The 27034-nt window shown below is 48.1% G+C and overlaps 1 protein-coding gene across 1 annotated transcript in view; it reads left to right on the forward strand.

The window, feature by feature from the left end:
- Positions 1–26039, forward strand: part of LOC310712598 (tyrosine-protein kinase receptor UFO-like) — a 75821-nt gene extending 49782 nt beyond the window's left edge. The window contains exons 10-21 of the mRNA XM_083515810.1: positions 583–606; positions 3051–3180; positions 3356–3447; positions 4689–4784; positions 15764–15841; positions 16517–16609; positions 19975–20096; positions 20897–21006; positions 22016–22175; positions 22726–22862; positions 24495–25370; positions 25495–26039. Coding sequence (XP_083371936.1) covers positions 583–606; positions 3051–3180; positions 3356–3447; positions 4689–4784; positions 15764–15841; positions 16517–16609; positions 19975–20096; positions 20897–21006; positions 22016–22175; positions 22726–22862; positions 24495–24858 — 1406 coding nt within the window. The 3' untranslated portion in view covers positions 24859–25370; positions 25495–26039. The remainder of the gene's footprint in view (positions 1–582; positions 607–3050; positions 3181–3355; positions 3448–4688; positions 4785–15763; positions 15842–16516; positions 16610–19974; positions 20097–20896; positions 21007–22015; positions 22176–22725; positions 22863–24494; positions 25371–25494) is intronic.
- The last annotated feature ends 995 nt before the right edge of the window (positions 26040–27034 follow it).

Raw genomic sequence — 27034 nt, forward strand, 5'->3', positions numbered from 1 at the left:
CCAAAGAGTTCAGACCCAGAATGATGAAACCGGTTAAGGACTACTTGAAATAAATAAAGTTCCGTTTTCATAGCCAATTATTCCTGCATATCTTTCTAAGTGTATCATATGAGATATGGGGGAATCATTTGGCTGCCAAAAAAAATAAGCTTTTTTAAAAAAATATTCCTTAACTGTTCCCAACTGTTTCCCAACTCCTTGGTGGTTCTTCCAAAACGATCATTTGATCTCTCTTTTTGTTTTGTTTCGTTCTTCTGGCCCAGCCTTCAGTTTCCTGCTTTCTAAGAATGGTTCTGTGTTGGGCAATTCCTGATCTCAGTCCTGGTTCTGATCTAGCAGGATCTCCTGCTTCTAATTTGTATCCCACTTCTTGTTACGATGGCTTCTGGCGCCTTGCGGAGTCACAGAAACTGAAGCTGGTTATAAAACAGGACCCGTGCTTTCTGCTCTAGGAGTTTTGATTCTCTTTGATGTCCCCAGAAAAACAGCCTGAGGCCCTGTTGGCGGAAGCTTGATGCTAACATTTGGCTTGGAGGGAGACCATATTCAAATAATTTATATATATATATATTTCTTTTACAGATGAACTGCCGCAGCCCCAGCCAGGTAAGAACAGTGCATAACACTCTACCCGCGACCTACGGAAATGATTTGGGATTTTGGGATGGGCAGCATTGGGGAATGAGAGGCGGTGCCGTTTCCTTCTAGAACATTCCAGAGAGCACTTTGTTCTGGAAATCTGCTTTCCTTCTTTCTTTCTTTTGGTGTTGGCTAATTTGATTATATCTTGTTTTGGTTTTGTTTCTCTCTTGCGATAATAAGAATACATCAAAACTTGTTTTCTAAAAGTTCCCCAGCGTAGGCAATACCTCGTGACCAGGCTTGAGGGCGACATTGCTCTCCTTTTTCGAAATGGCTCCTCTAGGAGGAGAAGGAGCTGCAAGGGTTTGTGTGTTTTGTGACTATTGGCAGGGAGGAAGATGGGGAAGACTGCATATTTGCCTTCCACCCGCATTCCCATTTTGATTAGGATATTTTCGATTTTTGTGACACACACACACACACACACACACCTGCTTTGGCTGCAGGAAACATCTGAACAAAAGGATTGGGAAGGACCAAGAAGCTAGTGAAGGGGATTCCTAAACACACTGAGGATCTTTTTAGTTCGGTTCCAACTGGGATTTTTATTGAACTAGATTACAATTTGTTTTAAGGGAAATTTTATATTGAACTTTCGCCGGAAGGATTCTCAAGGCCAAGTTTGACTGACAGAATCACACACTTCTTTCCAGTCCAAGACTGTGAACTGGATTAAGATTTTGGGATGTGGGGCAGTTGTTTTCAAACGTCACAGCCTGAAGTGGTGTAGGAAATGTTGGTTTCTAACAGGGTGGATTTTATTTAAATCTCGAGTCAGTAAGACTTGATTTAAATCACTAGTCAGTAAGACTTGATTTAAATCTTTTTTTTTTTTTTTACAGAAAGACTCATTCTTGCTGGTATAATCTTAATATTTACAACCAGATGAAGGTTTCATTTTTGAAATAATATATGTTCAGAGTAGTTTTTATAGTTGTATCAAAAATTTCTGATTTGGTTATACTATTAAAAATATATTGACAGATAATTATGAAATTATTGTGAGGTTTAATAAGTTAACTGTTATATTTAGACAACTTTTCTGCTGTACTTGATTGGAAGGCGAAAAATAATCATTTCCTTAATAACAATTTAAACAATTTATTTAACTAAAACAATAACATTATAGCATATGTATCCATGTTTGTTAACTGATGTGGTTAAATGATTTAAAAAAACTAACAACCAAAAAATCTTAGACTGAATTTTAGCACACATGAAAAGCTTAAATCCTGACTATAATGTAATAAATAGAAAACTATATTTAGAAAGATTTTTCCTCCAAAAGCATTTTATTTTAAAAATCCAATTTAAAATTTAAAAAATCCAATTTAAATTTTTAAAAAATCTGATTTTTATTTATATATTTATTTTAAAAAATCATTGATTTTTATCCACCCTGGTTTCTAAGGAGAACTCGGCTGGCTGCCAAAAAACTAGGAGATCCCCTCATCTTCCCCTCAGCATCGTACTTGGTCCCAGATTCGGTCAATGGATTCTCTCCTCTATTCTTCCAGTTTAAACAGTAACAGGGGCTGCCTGCTCACCGTACACTTAAAGCACATTGCGCTCCACTCCAAAGAATCCTGGGAAATGTAGTTTGTTTAGGGTGCTTGCAGTAAACTACAATTCCCAGGATTCTCCGGGGACAACTTAGCAACTTAGGTGCTTTAAATGTATGTCGTGTGCACAGCCGAGGCAGGGAAAGGTGTGTGTGTATGTTCAGGGAGGCAGGAGAGGATATATTGTTTATTAATATCCTTCCTAACTTGCACTAGCAAGTTCCTTTACTTAGCAGAGTTTTACATTCCCCTTTTAATGCACAGCGGGTAGCTGGTTGCAGGCTTGTGTAAGCCTCTCAATACCATACAATTCAGTATTGAATTGTATGTTCCTGGTGAGTTCCCTTTTTATCCCTCTTAACGGAATAAACACACAACAATCTTATTGAGTGTCAGTAAAAGAAGTTTACTCACAGCACCATCAGTTCACAGTTGGATCCCTGAAGGCAGACTTAGTTACAAAGTATGTGGAGCTATCCCATATGGGGATAATCCCAGAGTCCTCTGTTGGTTGGAAGCCACCAGAGCATCTCTAGCTAAAAACTGCTCCAATGATGGAAGAAGTCAAAGAGAGAAGAGTGCTGTGTGCCTTGTCCTTTTGTTACCTGGACAGGTAAGGTCACACCCACCTCTAGTCACATGCAAAGGAAGTATGTCCCAGCCCAGGAGGAAACAGGAAGTTTTCGACTGGCTGGACCAAACATTCCCCCGCATGTCCACTCTAGGAAAACAAGGAATGTTATACTTGACTGCTACTTATGTATCACATCCCACAAGGTGATGCGCTGGATGGGCAACCGGAATGGCTCCTCCCATTGACCCTTACTCCTCTTCCCTTCTCCGTAGTAGAAACCACCGCCCCTGCCTTCTCCTGGCACTGGTGGTACGTGGTAATTGCCATAGCCACAGCCGCCGCTGCCGCCGCCTTCATAATCATCTTCTTGGCGCGGATGAGGAGGAAGGAAACCCGCTATGGGTAAGTGAAGAACGGACACCTGCCATGGATGCTTTCGTTGATATTCCCGCATTGCAGTGGGTTGGACTAGATGACCACTGAGGGACCCATCTCGCCTTTCTGTGATTCTGTGACACCGGTTCTGGCAGCTTCTCCTCTTTCACTGTCTGTTTCTCTCCTCCTGCCCATTCCGCAGGGAAGCGTTTGAACCCAGCATGGAGCAGGGAGAGCTGGTGGTCCACTACCGAGTCCGCAAATCCTACAGCCGCCGGACCACCGAAGCCACTTGTGAGTGTCATGGAAGGAGTGAGTCCGCCTTTCCCAACTACCCAGCATGCACTGCACCCAAGCCTTGTTGTCCAGGATCCAACCAGGAATGCTCCCACCTCCACCACAGTTGTAGGTTATTCCCTATATACAAACACCGCCCAATGCTCTTTTTCGGCAGACATCAGCTATTGTCTCCTTAATTTGGTGGTTCTGCCTGCCTTCTTCCCATCTTTTGCCTCAGTCATGGCTGCTGCTCTTTGCAGTCTCCTTGACACAGGGCCCTGCAACGGTTTGATATTCCAACCTGCTTTCGACAATATTTGGAGAAGCAGGACAGAGACATTACTGGCCATTATGATTTCTGGGTTGAGCCCAATATTCCTGCCTCCCTGGTCCCACTATCGCTCCCAGGGCCTGCCCAAGTCGTTTTGCTGCATCCTGATGACACCCATGCCACTGCTGTGACCGCTACAAATCCTGCCCCCTACCGTCACCCCTGCGCTGCCACAGTGTCATGGGCGAAAATCCAGCAGGGCTGGCGATGGAGAGGACGATGAGGCAGTCAGATTTGCTGCCTGAGGCAAATGGCTTCACCTCGCCTCACTGAAGAGCCGCTCTAAAAGTGAGCTCAGGTAGGGAATGCCAATGGATTTGAATGAAAAACAGGGCCACTGAGAAAGAAGAGGAAGGTATCTGCATACTCGGGAGAATGCCAAGGTTTACAAAATATGAAAGATTTAACGGGCCCAAAACAGCCCAGTGAAGATGCTTTGTGTGTTCAGTAACCACAGAATGGAACGTCTCCCCTGGAAAAGAAAACTTAGACACCTGGCAAGGGGAGGGGAGAGCAAGAAGGGATGGCCTTTCTGGTTTGGAAAACTCTTTGTTTCTGGCTCAGAAGTGAGAGGAATGACCTGAGCTGAAAGAGCTTAAATAGGGCTCCCAGACTATCAGAAAATTAGGCTGGAAGCCACACAGGACGTGGCGAAATGCTCTCAGCAACAGCCGGAGATGAAAACGGCTGGTGCATCTTGGCTGGCCTATTGGTTGAGGGTTCTTTGAAAGCTTGAAGGGCCAAACAACTAACCACCCCAGCCCTTCTCCAACTACATTTAGAAATCAGGCTGCCTTCCCTATCCTCTCCCTGTTTAAACCCCGCATCCTGGTCTGTGACAGAGACCTGGAGGTGTGGGCCCCGTGATGGCCGTGTGCATAATGTGCCATGACCTTCTCTCTCTTTTTTCCTTTTCTTGTGACAGTGAACAGCCTGGGCATTAGCGAGGAGCTGAAAGAGAAGCTGCGAGACGTCATGATAGATCGCCACAAGGTGGCCTTGGGGAAAACCCTCGGTGAAGGTACATTAACCTGGTCAACTGGCACTTGTTTCCAAGATGGAGGCTTCTCCTCAGTGAGGCATAGTTGGGGAGAGACCTCCGGCCAAGTGGGAATGGTTTATTGGAATGGTTAACAACAAGCCAAGGGCCATAGGCAGCCAACCAGAGCCAACAATCACCTGAGTGATGACTATGTGGGCCGCCATTTTGAACACTACTTGCCCTTAGGCCGGGGGTTGGCAAGGTTTACCTTGCCTGAGCCTGTTCACTCCAGCGGAGATTGCCCTGTGGGCCAGATCGTGTCTGCGCAGGTGTGATTTCTGCGCAGATGTGGTTTCCGGTGTTTGCACATGCGCAGATGCGATTTCCGGCCCTGTGGAAGCAAGTCCCTGCTCCGCACTGTGCTGGTTCAGCACAGTGAGCGGGGACTCACTAAGTGGATGGCTGTGCTGGTCCCGTGGGTTAACCGTGAGGCGAGGTCCGAGTCCAGTCCAAGGTCGAGGGTGCAGTATGGAGGCAGTCCGTCAAAGCTGAAGCTGGGTCCAAGGCAAGGAGTCGGGTGAGGTCAGGAGCTCCGGCAGGACGGGGTGCAGGCAGGAACTGGCTTCCAACAATGTTGCTCCCGCAACTTGGGACTGGGGCTGGCTGGCTTTTATCTGCCCCAAGGCATAGGGCGGCCCCTATCCTCTGGTGACTCGCCTCTCCTGGCCTGGAGATGAGCACTCCTCCTGCGGGAACTTAGTTCCCTCTGCCTCTCTGCCCTGAGCCTCTGCAGCTCAGGAGAGGCTGGAGGGTTACCGGACCCAGAGGCAACCCCAGCTTCTCCTGACGGGGCTGAGAGTGGAGCACCTGCAGGCAATGGGTCCTCCATCACCTCAGGAGCCAGAGCAGACTCAGCTGGTGCCTGCACCTGAGGATCCAGCACAGGTGAGGACCCTTCAGGCTCATGCCCCAGCCCCGGCTCAGCTGGTTCTGGAGGTGGGGAATCCTGTGCAGGCTGGGATCCCTCAGCTTCAGCCTCCGAGTCCGAATCCCAGGCCATCACAGTGGCTCAGTTCGGGGGGTGGTGGCTCGTGGGCCATTTAAATGACCCCTGTGGGCTGCTTGTGGCTCATGGGCCACAGGTTGCTGACTCCTGCCTTAGGCCTTTCTTTCCTCAGCAGCTTAGTTTCCAGGCCAAGGCAGGCCTGAGATGACCACTTTCTCCTTCACAAATGCATACAGATGTGTCTGGAGACTACAGCATTAGGGACTTTCTGATTTAGTGAAAGGGCCAGGGAGAGGCAACAGGCTGCCTCCATTGAACAGCTCTTGAACCTTTTGGACATTAATTGGTAGACAGGTACGGGACTTACACATGGTGCGAATAACAAAGCTGCAGATCAAACCTTTTCCAAAATGAAGCTTTCACTTACATGTTTTAGTAAGGCAGCACATTAAATAATTCTTGGGAAATTAATTTTAGAAAACAAGCTAATTTTACAGTTTGTGTAGTTACCAATAAAAGCAAATAGAAAACAGAGATAAATGCAAACAGCTATGCTTATTCTAATCTGTCTCCCTAACCAGGCCAATGATTATCCATTTGCACCCTTCACCTCGGCTTCTAGGTCCCTTTGGAGTCTTTTCCTTTCAGCTGCAATGCCCACTGTACTCTCCTAACATTTCCTACATTCCTAAAGTGTTTCATCTCTTTTTCTTTCTTTCCGTGCTCCAGCTCCAAACTCCACAACTAACTCTTCTGCTTCTCCAATAAATTATGCTGTTTTCTAGCTTGTGTACAGTATTTTCATTTCCCTTTCCAACCTTTAAGCCAATCTGAAGGAAAAGAGAATTCCGATTAATTTCCTATTTCCCTTTGAGTTCCAGATTCCTAGGCTGAACTTTTGACCCTTCTGTGCAAAACATCTCCTTGTACTTTTGACCCTCAAACATTTCACTATTCTGTGCAAGAAAGCTTCTAAAACGGAAAACAATTTTATATCAACCGGCTGAATACAAAATAGCAGGACGCTTTCAGGGGAGGAGAGGGTCAAAAGTATCCTGTTCCCATCCTGTTGGTGTTAGCACTCCAATTTAGAGGGAAAGGATGTGTGTTATGGCCCTAGACTAGGACTTAGGGGCTTCTAAACCACTGAGCTTCTTGGACTTGCTAATTGGAAGGTCGGCGGTTCAAATCCACGCAACGGGGTGAGCTCCCATTGCTCTGTCCCAGCTTCTGCCAACCTAGCAGTTTGAAAACACACCAGTGCAAGTAGATAAATAGGTACCACTGCGACGGGACAGTAAACAGTGCTTCCATGCGCCCTGGCACTCATCACAGTGTCCCATTGCGCCAGAAGCAGTTTAGTCATGCTGGCCACATGACCCGGAAAGCTGTCTGTGGACAAACGCCGGCTCCCTCGGCCTGAAAGCGAGATGAACACTCCATAGTCGCCTTTGACTGGACTTAACTGTTCAAGGGTACTTTACCTTTACACTTAACTTTCTTCTGCTCTTTTCAAGTATGGTCCGTGCTTTAAAACTCAGTTTTCGAGCACCTTCCTTTTTGCTCCAGATACGTCCCTGCAAAAACCTGCTCTATAAAGTTCAATAGGAGCAAACATCAATCCGCAGAAAACCCAAATTGACGTTTGCTCTAATTGAGCTTTATAGAGCAGGTTTTTGCAGTGAAATCCCTGGGCCAAAAAACTAAACAACACTCAGACGCAAAGTGTTAAAGCATGGACCTCTGCCTGCAAAGAGCTGGGCATAAAGTAAATGTGGATAAGTCCTTCTTGGTGGCGCAGGGCTCTGGCAACTGGAGCTTAGAGGAGATGGATCCATGTCCGAGTCTTTCCCATGTGCATCTGCAGGCATCAGATCCTGCCTCTTCTCCCTTCAACCCCAAGGAGACACTTCTGCTGCTCTACAAGGGTTTCTGAAACTTGGGTCTCCAGCTGCTGTTGGATTCCAATCACCCCTAGCTAGCAGGGCAAGTGGTGATGCCAGAGACCCAAGTTGGGAAATCTTGTGCCAGACTCTGGTAGCCAATCACAGGCTACTCAGGGGATCAAGAGAGCTTTCAGGGGAGATCCTTTCAACGGAAATCCCGTTACCTTGAAGGAGCCAGCCAAAGGTACTAGCTGGTCAAATGGCTGCATTCATGGGGTCAGGGACTACAGTGGTGCCTCGCAAGACGAAAAGAATCCGTTCTGTGATTCTCTTCGTCTAGCGGTTTTTTCGTCTTGCGAAGCAAGCCCATTGACAGATTAGCGGATTAGCGCTATTAGCGGCTTTTAGCGGCTTATCGGTTGATCGGATCAGCTGATGAGCGGCTTAGCGGCTTAGAAAAAGGGGGGGAAGGGAAAAAACCCGCAGGAACTCGCAATACATTTTCGTCTTGCGAAGCAAGCCCATAGGAGATTCGTTTTGCGAAGCACCTCCAAAACGGAAAGCTCTTTCGTCTAGCGAGTTTTCTGTCTTGCGAGGCATTCGTCTTGTGGGGCACCACTGTATGTAACAAAACCCAGCCGGTTGCCCCAGGACTTTGTGGCTTAAGAGTACTCTCTGTGGTCCTGAAACCTTTTGAAGTGCTGGCTTTTGCCTTGCCTTACCCCTGCCATTCTGTCTTGTCTGCCTGCCTGGGGAATCAGGAACGGCTGAGAGGTCCTTGCTCTTTTTTGGGGGTGCATCTCCACAGATCGTGACACTATGCGTAGTTGCACACATGTCCACCTGAGGAACAAATCACTGGTGTGTGGGCTGGGTGGTGGAACTTCAGACGAGGAGGGGGAAGTTGGGAAAGTTTGAGAAAAGCTGGGAAAGTTCCAAGATTTCATGGAAAAGGTAAGGCCTGAACAAAATAAGAATTGAGAGATGACACATTCCACAAACCTAAGAGAGGCAAAGAATTAGAACCACCTCAGAAATGGACTTACTGTTTCTGATGTCTCTTTCTTCAGAAGTCTGAGAACCCAGCTCAGGAGACATGTTCTGTATATATAAGAATATGTTAACCCATAAGGCACAACCTTTCAAAAAAAAAAAAATGAAAGTAACACAAATTTTGAAAAAGCCATTACCAGGCCAAAGAAAAGCCCAAATCCCAGTGACTTATCTAGTAATAATTTGAAATTCTATGCATTTACTGGGAATGTTCAATGATTCTATGCCAACCACTGGAATTTCTCACAGAATACAAGGACGCTTTGAAATCGTTGCTTCCTAAACTCGTTTCTTTAGAGCAGGAAATAAAAGCTTTGGGTCTCAAACAGGAATTGGAAGGCAGGGCGATGTAGGGGAAGCGAAGCAGAAATTCATCCGAGCTCCAGAACCTGTTTCCCAATTCCAAATCACATGATATGAAAACAATTACCAGGACTATCGTTAGGAGTTGTTGTTTTTTATCACTGGATAACCCTGGAAGATTCTCATTCATCTAGGACAATGCGGGGATTCTTCTTGGTCGAAGGACAAAGGAAATCAACTGCCGCATGAGGGACAAGGACAAACTCCCTTGTTTCCTTTCCTGATTAAACGTCAAGGCCTTGTTTCTAACGTAGCCAGGATAATCAGTAACATATAACATCAAGTGCAGGACGAACAGCCCAGAAGCGCTTCGGCCCAGTTTTTTTGCTGCAGAAACGCCGAAGGACGGAGGGCTGTTTTGCTCATTTGGGTCGGAGGACTGGCAAAGTTTCTGCCTCGGCTCCGCAAAAAAGTTTCCTCTAAGCGCAGCTGGGATTAGTTTGGAAGCATATGGAAAGCAGAGATGGAAAGGCCTCTGGCTATGGCACATATGTTCCCCCTTGAACATTTCCACCCTGTGCCTCTCTCTTTTTTGTGGCTGCCCTTTTTCTGGAAACGGGGAGGGCGGGGACTTGACTTGCACAGCCTCAGAGGAAGCAGGCTTAACACAGAGCCAGGCCGCTGGTCCATCTCACTTAGCGTTGTCTGTGAAGACCAGCAGTAGCTCATCCGCGTTTCAAGCGGGATTGAACCTGGAACCTTCTTGAAAAGCAGATGCTTAATAATAATAATATACAGTGGTGCCTCGCAAGATGAAAAGAATCTGTTCTGTGATTCTCTTCGTCTAGCGGTTTTTTCGTCTTGCGAAGCAAGCCCATTGACGGATTAGCGGATTAGCGCTATTAGCGGCTTTTAGCGGCTTATCTGCTGATCGGATCAGCTGATAAGCGGCTTAGCGGCTTAGAAAAGGGGGGGAGGGGGGAAAACCCACAGGAACTCGCAAGACATTGTTGTCTTGTGAAGCAAGCCCATAGGAGATTCATTTTGCGAAGCACCTCCAAAACGGAAAACTCTTTCGTCTAGTGAGTTTTCCGTCTTGCGAGGCATTCGTCTTGCGGGGCACCACTGTGTTATTTATACCCCGCCTATCTGGCTCCTGAAGGAGTGTCTCCACCTCCATTGTTCTGCCCGGACACTGAGGTCCAGCACCGAGGGCCTTCTGGCGGTTCCCTCATTGCGAGAAGTGAGGTTACAGGGAACCAGGCAGAGGGCCTTCTCGGTAGTGGCACCCGCCCTGTGGAAGGCCCTCCCATCAGATGTCAAAGAGATTAACAACTACCTGACATTCAGAAGACATCTTAAGGCAGCCCTGTTCAGGGAAGTTTTTAATATGTAACGCTGTACTGTTTTTAACACTTGATTGGGAGCCACCCAGAGTGGCTGGGGAAACTCAGCCAGATGGGCGGGGTATAAATAATAAATTATTATTATTATTATTATTATTATTATTATTATTATTATTATGGGTTTCCCCAGCCACTCTGGGCGGCTTCCAGCACATGGTAGCTGTCAACGTTCAGATTTGAAAATGAGGGATCAGCAGCCTCGAAAATAAGGGATCAGAAGCCTCAACTTTCCCAGGGACAGTCTACGGGATATCTAACAATCTGGGATAGCAGCGGGAAGCTACGGGAAACGGCGCTGGAATAAGGGAATTTCCCGCCCAAAAAAGGGAAGGTTGACAGCTATGTTCCAGCAAAATATTAAAATACAATAATTCATCAAATATTAAAAGCTTCCTTAAACAGGGCTGCCTTCAGATGTCTTCTAAAAGTCAGATAGTTGTTTATTTCTTTGACATCTGGTGGGAGGGCGTTCCACAGGGCGGGCGCCACTACCGAGAAGGCCCTCTGCCTGGTTCCCTGTGACTTGGCTTCTCACAGCGAGGGAACCGCCAGAAGGCCCTTGGCGCTGGACCTCAGTATCCGGGGATGGAGATGCTCCTTCAGGTATACTGGACCGAGGCCGTTTAGGCCTTTAAAGGTCAGCACCAACACTTTGAATTGTGCCCGGAAACGTACTGGGAGCCAATGTAGGTCTTTCAAGACCGGTGTTATGTGGTCTCAGCGGCCACTCCCAGTCACCAGTCTAGTTGCCACATTCTGGATTAGTTGAGGTTTCTGGGTCACCTTCAAAGGTAGCCCCACGTAGAGGCTCTATCACTTGGGCTGCAGCCCTTCCCCATAGCATCCCCCCCCCCCGAGAGTCCGAACATAAGAGCCCTGTTGGAACAGGACAAAGGCCCATCTGGTCCCACCACCTCATCTCACAGTGGCCCAACGGGAAGCCAATCACATTCTCCCTACAAGCGGTTCTCAGCAGCAGGCATCCAGAGGGCATTTTGCCTCCCAGCACAAGTAGCAGATCACAGCCATAGCGGTTAGTTGCCGTCGACAGCCTTGTCCTCTTATGACTCTGCCCAATCCACTTCTGAAGCCATCATATGTGCCAGGAAGCCCCTGAGATCCCAGCTCAGCAGTGGCGTAGTGTGGGGGGTGCAGGGGGGGCCGGCCGCACCGGGCGCAACATCTGGGGGTTAGGGTTAGGGGGCGCAAATCCACGGGTTAGGGGGCGCAAATCCACGGGTTAGGGGGCGCAAATCCACGGGTTAGGGGGCGCAAATCCACGGGTTAGGGGGCACAAATTACTTGCCTTGCCCCGGGTGCTGACAACCCACGCTACGCCACTGCAGCTCAGCAACAAATTTTCCTGGAGACACTCGGAGCTCCATCCAGACTTACAAAACACGGGTTTCCCACTTGTCCAGCGCGTTCTAGGCACGGGTCCGAGCGGTTTTGCCCTTGCCCTGCAGCTTTCCCCAGGGAAACTCACTCTTTAGCAATAAATTGAAGCAAACGACAATCGGGGGGGGGGTGGGATGGTGTTTGCTCTGATCGGGTTTCTGCAGGGGAAAGCGACAGAGCAGGGGCAAGTCTGAATTAGCCTTTTGGCTAATTCTTAAAAACAGTTTACTGGCAAATTCTTACTTTTTCTACCTCCAGAAAATCCATTTTTTATTTTTTATTCTAGATTGGCATGTGGAAGGTCAACCTTCCCTGGGTGTTGGGTACAGACTGATGGCTGCCAGTTGCTAACCCCCTACTTTAGATGTCCAGGTTATCCTATCTGAGGGTGGGAGGTTGTAACGATTTTTCACCATCACAAGAACCTGTATTTTCTCCAGCTGTCACTTATGCAAAGAAAAGGATGCCGATTTGCATATGCCGATTTATACGTATAGATTAAGTTTCTGCCCTCTCTGTTCATGGTTCTCTGCCTTTAAACCAGACACGGATAGGACACCCTTTCAAAAGAGAGCAGGAGTTCCCAAAGCAAAGCTAATGGTATTTGTACATAAAATAAAATCAACCAGGGTGCTATGGGCAACATCAAGACAGGATCCTAAGCACAGAGGTGACAAGAAGCAAATATTATTAGGAACTAATAACTGAGGAAAGGCAGGGAGGGGAGGACAGGGGAGAGAAAGAGCTTGGCAGCCAGTTTTGGGGGGAATTAAGTAAAACAGTACATCCAGTTCAAGCATTCTGTGTTTCCCTTGGCAGCTGGGAGTATAACTTTTCTCTAGCACAAAAATTTGCAGAGATCCATTCTTACAGAAAGACTTCCTGAGGCTCACAGCTTGACTTGATCTGCCCACAAAGCCCTAATCTCAAACCCTTCAGATGGAGGAGTGGGCTGGTGTGGTCTTTCCCCAATGGAAGCAGGAAAGGCACTCTGCGCATGCTCAGAAGCGTTCTGCTGTTTGTTCTTGCTCCCCTTTTGCCTAGGCTGAAGCCCGGTGTTGGAAATGGATTACTAGCCCCCTAGTTCAAAGGCTGTTCTCCTCGCTTCCTTACCAGTCATTGCATTCCCTCCTAATTCTGTTGCTAAATTTGGAGAACTGGGAGAAAGAGGGGGGATCACTGAGTGAATGTTTGCAGGCTACGAACCCTTTTAAAAACAACAACCCACAAATCTCCTGTCTTACGCCTATCCCTAGAACACCCCAGATATTTCATAAGGCAGCAGCCTGAGTGAGTCAGACACGGAAAGTCTGATCTGGTCCCGAAATGTCAGCCGTCGGCTCTTCCAAGAGTTCACGTGGCTTGCTGAAGCCCTTACATAGCTCATGTTCTTCTGCCTCGGGAGAAACAGGGGAAATGAATTTCCCACCTGCCTGCGTTTCCTATTCAGAGGCCTCTGCTCCTGCCAGGGCAAAGCCCACACGACCCTTCTATAGAGCTGCGTACCGTATTTTTCGCCCTATAGGACACACTTTTCCCCCTCCAAAAATGAAGGGTAAATGTATGTGCGTCCTATGGGGCGAATGCAGGCTTTCGCTGAAGCCTGGAGAGCGAGAGGGGTCAGTGCGCACCGACCCCTCTCGCTCTCCAGGCTTCAGGAAGCTATCCGCAAGCCTGGGGAGCCTGGCGGGAGTTCCTGTCGGGCTCCCCAGGCTTGCGGATAGCAGCCTGTTCTGGGGGCTGGGGTCGGGGGAAGTTCGGGCATCCCCCGCCCCAGCCCCGTGCCTGGGCGGGAAATAATTTTTTTTCTTTATCCCCCCCCCCCAAAAAAAAACTAGGTGTGCCCTATAGGGTGAAAAATACGATATTTTAGATCAAGGACCTCTTTTGCCATCTTGCAGCTTTTTGTTGGGGGGGGGGGTGAAAGGTAGACTTTGCCCTCCGCCTGCCTTGCACCCTATACAAAATAACTTGCTGGATCAAGAGCTCTCCCTGCTCTTCCTACTAGAAGTCTGGTATACTGCACCTGAACATGCAGGCTTCATTTTTTTGCTGCTGGACCTCTCTCCTCCACAAACCTTATCTGGCTTTCTAATTTAAAGCAGCTGAGGCCGTTTGCCACCACCATCACATCTGGCAGCATCGCATCCCACATGTCAGTGATGCGCCGCGCTAATTATAACCCGAACCATGTAAACGCTGCCCGGTTTGAAAGGGGAGGCATGGTTACCAACGCTGTGTTTTCACTTATCTATAAATATTTGCGGTTTTGCTCTTATGGGTATTGGCTGCCGACTTCCCAACGGCGCGCAAATGGTTTTGGCGTTATCGGAACGTTCCCACCCACCCCTGGATTTCCTTGTTCTTGGACACGAGAGCTACTCAGTACCTAACGTTTGCTCCACATCGTCTCTGGGTGTTTAGATTTCCTACACGAAATCAGGACAGTGCAAAGTTGCGCGGCGGTTAAAAAGGAGCCTCCAGGGAAAAAAATCCAGGCCAACAAAAATGGTATACTAGCTGGCCTGACTAGATTAATCACAGGCAGCCTAAAAAGAAAAGAAGATTCACTGGGGAGAAATATATATATATATATATATATATATATATACAGCCTTTTGCACCAACCAAAAAATAGCCAATATCCTCAGAAACCCCAAAGATAAAATCCAGTTGGAAAACCAAGGGGTCTATGAAATACCCTGCAAAGTCTGCCCAGCCACGTACATTGGACAAACAAACAGACGAATAAATGCACGTATCGCAGAACACAAGAATGCCGTCAAAAAAGAAGAAAAATCTTCCTCTCTTTTCCAACACATGAAAGAAACAGGACACGAAATTAATTTTGCAGATTCCAAATTGCTCTTTAACATGGAACATCACCACAAGAGAATAATCATGGAAGCCATCGAGATAGAGAAACACCCTCACAACATGAACAAGCGTGACGACACGTCCCGCCTGCCAGACATCTGGAAATTAGCCCTCCCCACAAAAACCGACACCAGATCCAGAGGCACACAGAACGCCACCACCAATCAACCACACCAGACCCAAACCCAGACCCTCTCCACAGATAAATTACAGACACCATCCAGTAACCAAACCATAGTGGCACCTCCGGATGCTGCACCCCCCTGCAATCCCTACACAGATCTGGCTGGCACAGGGCACAAAACCACAGCTCGCCCCTATACACGAAGCCAAGCCAAAGCACAACTAAGTGCAGTACAGCCATCTTCCCAGAAAAACTCTTCACAAATTCAAGAGGTCAAGACACGAAGGCTTTAGCAACTAATCCACACCCAATGACCCACCTAAGTGGTACTCAGAATATCACTCAAGTAATCACTCAAGATATCCCTCAAGTAATTAAGGAACAAAAGAAGAAAAGAACACTAGCCTGGGAACTTCCCCTCTGCCCAGAACTTTTGAGGCAATACACCACACCCCTCTACAGTATTTATAGGAACTCAAACACTGAGATCCCGCTCTGTTCCAGTAACAAGAAGCCGAAAGCACCAGCCTGAAGATGACGAGTGAGACCTCGTCGAAACGTCGCCTAGACACCCCAACTTTTACACGGGAAGACACCCGAGGACACCAAAACCTGCATATATATATATATATATATATATATATGGGGGTATTTAAGTTTTGCTCAAAGTTCTGCTGAAATGAAACAACATGACTCAGTTAGGTCCATTCATTTCAATAGGTCTACTCTGAGTAAAATTTAATGGCACCCCCCCTTCTCTGCCTGGTTACCTAGAAGCAGTTTTCTGTTCGCCGCAGGTGACCAGGTTGTTTCAAGCCTGGGTTAAAATCACAGGCATTTTCTCACATGAACGCCATTTGGGCTGATCTACTCTCAATTTCTACCTGGCATGATTTGGCATTTACCGACCGCTCTCTCAGACTTGCTCATAGGCCTTTTCCACATCTTCTTCTTTGTCTCTGCAGGGGAATTTGGCTCTGTTATGGAGGGGCAACTCAGCCAAGACGGAGCGGTCCTTAAGGTTGCCGTTAAGACCATGAAAAGTAAGTAACAGTGGAGGTGGAGGGGGTGGTTTCATCCTGGTCACCCTGGGGCAGGTTGGGATTATACCAGCAAGAAGAAACATCACTCTGCATGTGCCCAGAGGCCTTCTCTCCTTTTCTTCTGCATTGAAAAAACAATGTACCGTATTTTTTGCTCTATAAGACTCACTTTTTCCCTCCTAAAAAGTAAGGGGAAATGTGTGTGCGTCTTATGGAGCGAATTCAGGCTGTGCAGCTATCCCAGAAGCCAGAACAGCAGGAGGGATTGCTGCTTTCACTGCGCAGCGATCCTTCTTGCTGTTCTGGCTTCTGAGATTCAGAATTTTTTTTTCTTGTTTTCCTCCTCCAAAAACTAGGTGCGTCTTGTGGTCTGGTGCGTCTTATAGAGCGAAAAATGCGGTAGATTGGGCCTGCTCATCCATGATAGAAACCTCTCTGCCTTTTGCCTTTGAAAATTCTCACTATAAGGCAATTTCCTATGTTCCCTTGACCTGAATACCACCGCCAGACATGGCTGAGCACCCTTCATACGCTCAGAGGTGCTCTCATTCTTCGTTTCTGCTTCCAACGTTCTGCATCAACACCCAGGCGTGGAAAACAGTTTTCACTGCCTGACCCCCTGGCATGTTCTCAAAGCCCATCTCATGCCACCAACCTTACTTTTCCTCCTCACAGTTGCCATCTGCACCCGCAGCGAGATGGAGGATTTCCTCAGCGAAGCCGTTTGCATGAAGGACTTTGACCACCCTAACGTCATGAAACTGATTGGTGAGTTATGTGTGCGCATGCGCCACTTCTTAGCCATGGCACGTGAAGAGTTAATACTTTCAGCGGGGGGGGGGAGAGCTTATGAGTTACCCCCACTCACCCTCTCCGCTATCATTACCCCTAAGTTCCTCCAGGTTGTGTGTGGTACTTGTTAAGTTGTGGGTGAACATATCAGACGACACAGCGATTCTTCAAACAGCTCTTGTTTATTCACAGGCCAGGACAGAACTGAACTGAAGGGTTCAGTCAGCCTGCTTATATAGAGCTCCAGTACAATGTAACTGTAACAATTTTCTAAAACTGTCCAATCACTGAACGTCACTTTCAATCCCTTATTTGCATAACTATCTACAGTATCCCCCTGCTGGCCCAGAGTGAGAACTTCAGTACATAACACCACTGCCCCAGAGCATTCTGGGACATTAAGCCATTGATTCTTGTGCCCGACATATGATGCCTGGGCTAGGTTTTTTGGTGTGTAGCCTGAAGAACCAGATCCACATAAGAACATGAGAATTGTCCTTCTGGATCAGGCCAGTGACCCATCATCCTGGCTTGAGAGCAGTACATGGCTTGAGAGCAGTACATGTGAAAAGGATCTAGGAGTCTTGGTTGACCACAAACTTGACATGAGCCAACAGTGTGATGCGGCAGCTAAAAAAGCCAATGCAATTCTGGGCTGCATCAATAGGAGTATAGCATCTAGATCAAGGGAAGTAATAGTGCCACTGTATTCTGCTCTGGTCAGACCTCACCTGGAGTACTGTGTCCAGTTCTGGGCACCACAGTTCAAGAAGGACACTGACAAACTGGAACGTGTCCAGAGGAGGGCAACCAAAATGGTCAAAGGCCTGGAAACGATGCCTTATGAGGAACGGCTAAGGGAGTTGGGCATGTTTAGCCTGGAGAAGAGGAGGTTAAGGGGTGATATGATAGCCATGTTCAAATATATAAAAGGATGTCACATAGAGGAGGGAGAAAGGTTGTTTTCTGCTGCTCCAGAGAAGCGGACACAGAGCAATGGATCCAAACTACAAGAAAGAAGATTCCACCTAAACATTAGGAAGGACTTCCTGACAGTAAGAGCTGTTTGACAGTGGAATTTGCTGCCAAGGAGTGTGGTGGAGTCTCCTGCTTTGGAGGTCTTTAAGCAGAGGCTTGACAACCATATGTCAGGAGTGCTCTGATGGTGTTTCCTGCTTGGCAGGGGGTTGGACTCGATGGCCCTTGTGGTCTCTTCCAACTCTATGATTCTATGATTCTATGATCCTGCACTCACAGCGGCCACCCAGATGCCTCTGGGAAACCCACAAGTGGGACTCAAACACAAGAGCTCTTTCCCCCTCCTGTGACTTCCAGCAGAATATATTTGGAAGCATTGCGGCCTCTGTGGAGGCAAAGCATAGCTGTCGCGGCTGGTAGCCATTGCTAGCCAGGGCTTATATGCTGAGGCCCAGCTCCGAGGGTCTTCTGCCGGTTCCCTCCCTGCAAGAAGTGAGGTTACAGGGAACCAGGCAGAGGGCCTTCTTGGTAGTGGCGCCTTCCCTGTGGAACGCCCTCCCGTCAGATGTCAAGGAGGTAAACAATTATGTGACTTTCGGTAGATATCGAGGACAGCCCTGGGTTGGGAAGTTTTTAATGTCTGGTGTTTCGCTATGTTTTTCTTTAATACAGTGGTACCTCGGGTTAAGAACTTAATTCGTTCTGGAGGTCCGTTCTTAACCTGAAACTCTTCTTAACCTGAAGCACCACTTTAGCTAATGGGGCCTTGCGCTGCTGCTGCACAATTTCTGTTCTCATCCTGAAGCAAAGTTCTTAACCCAAGGTACTATTTCTGGGTTAGCGGAGTATGTAACCTGAAGCGTCTGTAACCTGAAGCGTGTGTAACCCAAGGTACCACTGTACTTTGTTGGACGCTGCCCGGAGTGGCTGGGGCAAACCAGTCAGATGGGCAGGATATATTATTATTATTATTATTATTATTATTATTATTATTATTATTATTATTATAGCACACTCGGCCATTCCATTTAGGGCAGATTCCACAAGCTGTAGCCTGGGAAAAACCAGAAGAGAGGAAACGTCCTTTGGATGGTGGTTGCGGGGGGAGGCAGGCAGGCAGAATGGATGCATCATCCCCAGGGAACAGGACTCCATGTGCGGGGGCGGAGGGAAAAAAGACTTCTTGGGAAAACAGATGTTGGCAAGGATGCTGGGAGCTCTGACAGTGCACAGAGGGGGTGGATGGAAGCTCAGCTGATGCTAGTTTGCGACTCGCCCAACAGCCCCTTCTCCCTCTCTGGTTCACATTATGGAGGAACACAGTAAAAATAACTTTCAGGCACAAGGCTCACCAAGAGAGCGCCCTGTCGGGTAAGAGGACCCCCAAAGAGGATGTTCTCACGGGCAAAGACTTTTGGGGGTTGGGGGCAGATGTGGGACATGGGGAGGGGGCTTCCAGATGGTGTGCAAGTTTGAGAGGGGACGCTCCCCCCCCCCGTGTCTTCCTTTTTTCACCTCTCTCTCTTTAGAATTATAAAATTGTAGAGTCGGAAGGTCCATCTGGTCCAAGCCCCTGAATTGCAGGAACCAGTAAGAATTCAGGAAGAGTAAGAGCCGTTCAGCAGTGGAATGGTCTCTCTTGGGAGGTGGTGGACTGTCCTTCCTTGGAGGTCTTTAAGCAGAGGTTGGATGGCCATCTGTCACGGATGCTTTAGCTGAGATCCCTGCATTGCAGGGGCTTGGACTTCGATGACCTTTGGTGTCCCTTCCAAGTCTATGGTTAATAATAATAATTTATCATTTATACCCCGCCCATCAGGCTGAGCTTCCCCAGCCACTCTGGGCAGCTTCCAATTGAGTGTTAAAAACAATATCAAAAACTTCCCTAAACAGGGCTGCCTTCAGATGTCTTTTAAAGATAGGATAGCTCCTTATTTCCTTCGCATTTGAAGGGACGGCGTTCCACAGGGCGTGCCCTCTGTCTGGTTCCCTGTAACCTCACTTCTTGCAATGAGGGAACCACCAGAAGGCCTTCGGTGCTGGATCTCAGTGTCCGGGCTGAACGATGGGGGTGGAGACGCTCCTTCAGGTATACAGGACCGTGAGAATCACAGGTTCTGTGGTTCTCTCAAGTTGTACACATGCGGCACGGCCTGGCCTGCACAACTTGCCACAAGCTGAGGGAGAAAAAGTGAAGAATGTAAGAACATCAGGAGATGTGGGCCAACCCAGCACCTGTGAGAAACCCACAAGCAAGACCCGAGCACACGAGTACCCTCTCCTCCTGTGGTCCTTGTTGGCCATTGATCCTCATGTCTTGTCTGTTGCCCACTGAGAAACTCACACTCTTTCTCTTCCCTCAGGAGTTTGCCTGCAGAACACAGAGAGCGAAGGATACCCCTCCCCGGTTGTCATCCTGCCCTTTATGAAACATGGAGACCTGCACAGCTTCCTGTTGTACTCCCGGCTTGGCGAGAGCCCGGTGGTATGTAGCGTCGCCCCGTGAGATATCCGTTGCGGGGAATCCATACCGCACATTTGTCCTGGAAAAATTGAGACATCCTGGTTTTTTTCTCATGAGAGAACGGCGCCACTTTGGACGCTGTGATGATCTTGGACCTCAATCCCCCCCCCCACCCTCAGAAAAGTGCTTTTTCAGGACCACAGTGTCACGTGGCACCCCAAAACGTGTGTTATTGCGTGCCGTTCCCGAAAAAAGCACTGGAGGGAATTGCGGTGCAAAATCGCACAAGATCATGGCATCCAAGATGTCTGCCGTTCTCTCACAAGAAAATAAGGGAAGATAGCATCCTGGAAGATTGTGTCCCAGATTTTGCCATTGAGTTGTTGGAGAGTATGGGAATCAAATGTCAGGCCTCTTGGCCTGAAATCGGGAGGGCTGGTTTCCTTTTATTTGAACTAGGGTTTTTAACTGGGGAATTTTAATCCTTGCCTGTGTTTTATTTTTCAGTATGCCTATAAAGTGCTTTTTATACATTTTATTGCTAGGCTTGTTTTGGTTTTCTGTTTCAATACGAGCCTCTCCAAGAGCTTTGCTATGGAGCAATATGGCGGTTTAATGAATGAATGAATGAACTGTAACACAGAGAATGACCACTAGAGGGGGACAAAGGGAAGGTGCAGAGGGAGCCCGCTCGATCCTGGGTCCTCCAAACAGGAGTCCAGTGCACTTCTCCTCTTGCAGGGGAAGGAGAGCTAAACTTTGAGGTGCCTGCAGCGCACCCACTGCGTGTGTCTGATCGTTGTGTTTTCCTCATCTTCCAGTACCTGCCCACACAGACGCTGGTCAAATTCATGACGGACATTGCTAGCGGGATGGAGTATCTCAGTAGCAAGAATTTCATACACCGCGATCTTGCCGCCCGCAATTGCATGTGAGTTTGTGTGACGCAAGAGATGATGGAAGAGGGGATTTCAAGGATGCACAGATTAGTGCCTTTTGACAATCTCTTTTTTAAAAAATATATATTTTTATTGATTTTAACATATAAATTATAAAATGTACCACAAAACGTATCACTTATACAATCTTTTTAGACTTCCATCAGCACCTCTGATGATCCACCGTTTTAACCACTTCTTATGCATTTCTTAACTTTATATTGCCTTTACATCTCTTAACAAATCATCCTTCCCCTTCTCCATTTTTGCAATACTTCCAATAATACTCCTCATAAAACTTCTTGCAAACCTACAAACGTTGTCTGATCTTCACAAATACTTTTCAAATAGTCCGTAAATTTACTCCAGTCTTCTGTGAATTTCTGGTCCCGCTGGTTTCGAATCCTTCCTGTTAGTTTATCTAGTTCTGCATAGTCCATTAACTTCATTCTCCATTCTTCAATCGTCAGTAATTCTTCTTGCTTCCATTTTTGGGCCAGTAATATTCTTGCTGCTGTTATTGCATATAAGAAGAGCTTACATTCCTTTCTATTTATATCACTCCCCACAATGCCCAATAAAAATGCTTCTGGTTTCTTTATGAATGTATATTTCAACATTTTTTTCATCTCATTATATATCACCTCCCAGAAGCATTTCACCTTTTTACATTCCCACCACATGTGATAAAATGTTCCCTCTTTTTCTTTACATTTCCAACATTTATTACTGACTTTATACATTTTCGCTAACTTGACAGGTGTTAATATACCATCTATACATCATTTTCATCACATCTTCTTTTAGGGCATTGCATGCAGTAAATGTTAAACCTTCTTTCCATAATTTTACCCAATCACTCAGCTGTATATTATATCCAAAATTTTAGAATCATTACTTAATATCTCTAATTCAAACTTTGATCCACGGCTTTTGACAATCTCACATCCGTCTCTCCCATGAGCAACCCACACATTCACACGTGGCTTCTGTACCCAACAGGCTGAACGAGAGCATGACGGCTTGTGTGGCCGACTTTGGCCTCTCTAAGAAAATCTACAACGGCGATTATTACCGGCAAGGCCGTATCTCCAAAATGCCTGTCAAGTGGATCGCCATTGAGAGTCTGGCCGACCGTGTTTACACCATCAAGAGCGACGTGGTGAGCAGCCAATTGGAGATGCCTTTGATCCCACCCTCCTGAACAGGCCAATGAGAAGCCCAGCTTCTGTGTCCTCCTAAATTGGCTTCTGTTCCTGTCTACCAATGGACAGAGCTGGCCTGCCCATGAGGCAGACTGAGTCACCCCTCATGCTCACCCGTACTGCCAGACAGTGGCGTAGCGTGGTTTGTCAGCACCCGGGGCAAGGCGAGTAATTTGCGCCCCCTAACCCGTGGATTTTAGCACTCGAGTCTCTTCTGCGCCCCCCCAGATGTTGCACCTGGTGCAGCCGGCACCCCCTGCACCCCCCACACTACGCCACTGCTGCCAGAGAAGTGAGGGGAAGCAGCAGCAGCGGTCTCTGGCAAGATCTCACAAAATCTCGCCGGCCGCCACCGCCGCACGACCCTAGCAAGCGAGGCGGGAGGGCGGCCATTTTGCCTCAGGCGGTGAAAAAGGACAGGCAGCCCCTGCCAATGGGAGAAGTTGAATTCTGTTCTTCACCAGCAGCAGGGCATCTAATTCCCTCTTTCTGACTCCTTTCCTGCAGTGGTCGTTCGGCGTTACTATGTGGGAGATCGCGACGCGAGGCCAGACGCCGTACCCAGGTGTGGAAAACAGTGAGATCTACGACTACCTGCGTCAGGGCAACCGGCTCAAGCAGCCAATCGACTGCCTGGATGGCCTGTAAGCATCACCACTGCTTCTTCAAATTGGCGTCTCCTTCCTCCATCTTCCCATGATGCTGTGCAGCATGGCCGATTAGGTTTTCTGCCTTATGATTAGTAAGCCTGGACTGTAGAGGGGGCTGTATCGTTGCAAAAAATAATTTCATGACGTCCTACCACTGGCTCTCTCAGCCTTAGGAATGTGACTATGCTCACTCAGCGGGCAAGCAAATTCAATTTTTTCACCCTACAACCCTGGCAACTGAAAACGGGTTCTAGGGTTGGCCCACTGTCACCCCCCCCAGCTCAAATTAAGGCCTCCGTTACAAAACTTCAAGGTCCCTGAGCAGCTCTGATATTAATCTTGAACTCATCCACAATCAGGAGCCCCTATGACATAGCAGAGAAGAGTTTTACCAAACTTGGGTCTCCAGCTGTTTTTGGACTACAACCCCCATCATCCCTAGTTAGCAGGACCAGTGGTCAGGGATGATGGGAGTTGTAGTAGTAGTAATAGTAATAATAATAATAAATAATTTATTATTTATATCCCGCCCATCTGGCTGGGTTTCCCCAGCCACTCTGGGCGGCTTCCAACAAAATACTAAAAATACAATAAAACATCGGACATTAAAAACTTCCCTAAACAGGACTGCCTTCAGATGTCTTCTAAAAGTCAGATAGTTGTTTATTTCCTTGACATCTGATGGCAGGGCGTTCCACAGGGCAGAGGCCACCACCGAGAAGGCCTTCTCCCTGGTTCCCTGTAACTTGCAGTGAGTTAGAAACAGCTGGAGAAACCTAAGTTTGGGCTACAGTGTTGGTCTAGGATTTCAGAGACCATGGTTTGAATCCCTGCAGAGTCATTTATTCTTCTTCTTATTCTTATTCTTCTTATTCTTATTCTTATTATTAAAATTACATTTGTATACTGCCATTCACCCGTAGATCTCAGGACGGTTCCCAACAGGAAAATACAATATAAAAAACCACCCAATGCATAATAAAAACAAAAACAAACCAGTAATCCTCCTTCCCATGTCATGGTTCAGAATGGGTGATCTTGCTTCAGTCACTGTGTTTCAACCTCACGTACCTCACAGGGATGCGGGTGGTGCTGTGGGTTAAACCACAGAGCCTAGGACTTGCTGATCAGAAGGTCAGCGGTTCGAATCCCCGCGACGGGGTGAGCTCCCGTTGCTCGGTCCCTGCTCCTGCCAACCTAGCAGTTCGAATGCACCTCAAAGTGCAAGTAGATAAATAGGTACCGCTCCAGCGGGAAGGTAAACAGCATTTCTGTTCGCTACTATGGTTCACCAGAAGCGGCTTAGTCCTGCTGGCCACATGACCTGGAAGCTGTACACCGGCTCCTTCGGTCAGTAAAGCGAGATGAGCGCCTCAACCCCAGAGTCTGTGACTGGATCTAATGGTCAGGGGTCCCTTTACCTTTACCTTTACCTTTACCTCACAGGGATAAATTAAGGAGGGGAAGTAAAAAAGGTGGGATGTAAACAAGAGAGAGAACGTGTTCTCCTTCCCCTTCTGAAGCACGGCAAAATCCCCAGCAGATTAAGTACCCACTTATAAGTAACTTCCAAGGATGCTGTATCCCACGTTCCCTTGAAATAGCATCTCTTTTGGACCCGCGCAGGTACGAGCTGATGATGAGCTGCTGGGCCCTCAACCCTCGCGACCGCCCCAGCTTTGAGATCATGCACCAAGAGCTGGAGAAGATCCTCAAGTCCCTCCCTCCGGCCAAGGACCCGGAAGAGATCCTCTACGTCAACATGGACGACGGCGTGGCCCCCGGAGAGGCGGAGCTGGGTGCCGTCGGGGGTCTGGGCCCCGAGGAAGCGCCGGCCAAGGAGAACCAGTCCCTCAAGCCCACTGTGACGGCGGCCGAAGTCCACCAGCCGCAGGGCATGGGCCGCTACGTCATGTGCCCCACCCCTCACGAGAGCAGCCGGCTACTGACGGACGCCCCCAGCTGCGCCGCCACCGAGGAAGGGGCCTGAACGGGACGAGGCGACTTATTCGTTGTGGCCGGGGGGGGAGGGGGGAGGTTGCAAGCGGCCTAACTGGTGCAGTCCCTGCAAGCTTTGGAAGACGACCCCCCCATCTCTGAGGAGAGGGGATTCATGGAGGAGTCCACAAGCTGAGGCGCACCCTCCTCCTCTCCCAAAATGAGCCACTGCCCTGCTTTTGCCACAAGGGTCTTCCCTCCCCATCAACCCCCTCCAGGGGGGAGTTTGGACTGACCCGTCTCTGAGTATGTCTCACGGCTGTACATGCATTGACAGTCATGCTCCACACCACCAGCCTGAGGCCAGATATGTACTCTAGACAATGATGTTGGCAGAAGGGGGGAGTCCATCTCAGGTTACGGGGGCCAGGGGAGGTGGGGAACACAGTGGGGAACCCGACAGGACCGGCGGCTGCGCCCTTTTCCCCTCCTCACGTTGAAGGTACCTTAGCAATTTGACCTCCTGTCCCCCGTTCGCAACTCCGTGGTCCAAATTTTCTTTAAGCAGAGGCTTGACAACCATATGTCAGGAGTGCTCTGATGGTGTTTCCTGCTTGGCAGGGGGTTGGACTCGATGGCCCTTGTGGTCTCTTCCAACTCTATGATTCTATGATTCTATGAAATTTAGCTTGCTAACACCGAGGTCTCGTCCACGCTCCTGCTTGCCCCAGGCCTAGAAGGCACGAATCTGAGCGATTTTAACTTGCTTTCCCCCGGGAAACCTGCTCTTCGGCCAAATCGGAGTGAATATCAGTCCGGAGAAAACCTAGTCGACATTCCCTCCGATTCAGCGGGGCAGGTGGGGACGAGCCATTGCCAATGGTACTAAGGTTATTCTGTGTTTGTGTGGCCCAGCTCCTGCCTTTTTCGTGTTGGGCCTGGCACACAGCTGCTGAGCCGGCAGAGCATAGATTTGCTATGAAGGAGAGAAAAGCCCGGCTGCTCAGTTTGTGTCCTGTTAAAGGGGAGCAGGGCGCATTAACCAAAACGGGGGGGAGGGGGAGGTGTCGGTCCTAATTGCAGCCATCTGAAAGCGGTACATACTTAGTCCTTCCCCCCTCCTTATTTTACTACCAGCTGTTTCACTGCCATGTCTCCGAGGTTGCATTTAGGCCGGTGGAGATGAATTAAACAGAGGTTCCGGAGGGCTCCCGTCTGAAGGAGCTGCAACAAGGGAAATGTACTCAGTTTGTGCACAGATGCACACTTCTTTTAAAAAAAAGTCGCTATTGCTTCTTGGGAGCCAGCCCTAGTTTTTAAATCTGATCCCGGAGGTTAATTTTGGTGCAGGTTTCAGCCTGACAGACCAATTCACCCTGTCCGCACAGCACCAAATTCTCCTCAACAGGTTATTGGGGGACGTCTGATCAGCCATAGCTGAGTCGCGCAGCCCAATCCTCTGGGAACCCGTTTGCCCTGGGGGCAAAGATCCCACAGGGCACTGAAGCCATACCCAGGTGGGCGTCTCAGAGCGGGGGTCCGAAGGTATATTTTTATAGCACATTTGAGATGGGAAAAGGGAACAAATTGGCCTTCAAGTCTTCACACCCAGCTAGGCCAGAGCTTCCCTGGTAGCAGTGAGTTTAGCTAACTTTACTAGAAATATGAAGGTTGCCATCTTCTCCCCACCCCTCAAAGACTCTTTGCCTTTCACTGATGTGAAACTCAACAAGTATACCTTTCCCCCATTCCCACATCTCTCTGCTGGGGAAAATCCTACCTGCTGGATGCCTGCCCATCGTGCAGATGTTACAAACTCTGTCTGATCACAACGAACCAATCTGCCACTTGGAGCAAACATCTGGACAAGAATTTCCCGAGTTATTCAGATGTCTAAAGCAGCATCATCAGCAGGCTATGATCACCAATGGCCTCTGGATATGAAATAGACAATACAGTGGTGCCTCGCAAGACGAAATTAATTCGTTCTGCGAGTTTTTTCGTCTTGCGAAGCACGGTCAAGTCGCAACTGCACCTCTTCAAGCGGTTTTAAGAAAAAAACAAACAAACTTGCAAGACATTTTCGTCTTGCGAAGCAAGCCCATAGGGAAATTCGTCTTGCGAAGCAACTCAAAAAACGAAAAACTCTTTCGTCTTGCAAGTTTTTCGTCTTCCGAGGCATTTGTCTTGCGAGGTACCACTGTATTAGTGGGTGCAATCAGAGTCGG

Source organism: Podarcis liolepis, assembly GCF_965112155.1.
Source record: "Podarcis liolepis genome assembly, chromosome: 7".
Classification (NCBI taxonomy): Eukaryota; Metazoa; Chordata; class Lepidosauria; order Squamata; family Lacertidae; genus Podarcis; species Podarcis liolepis.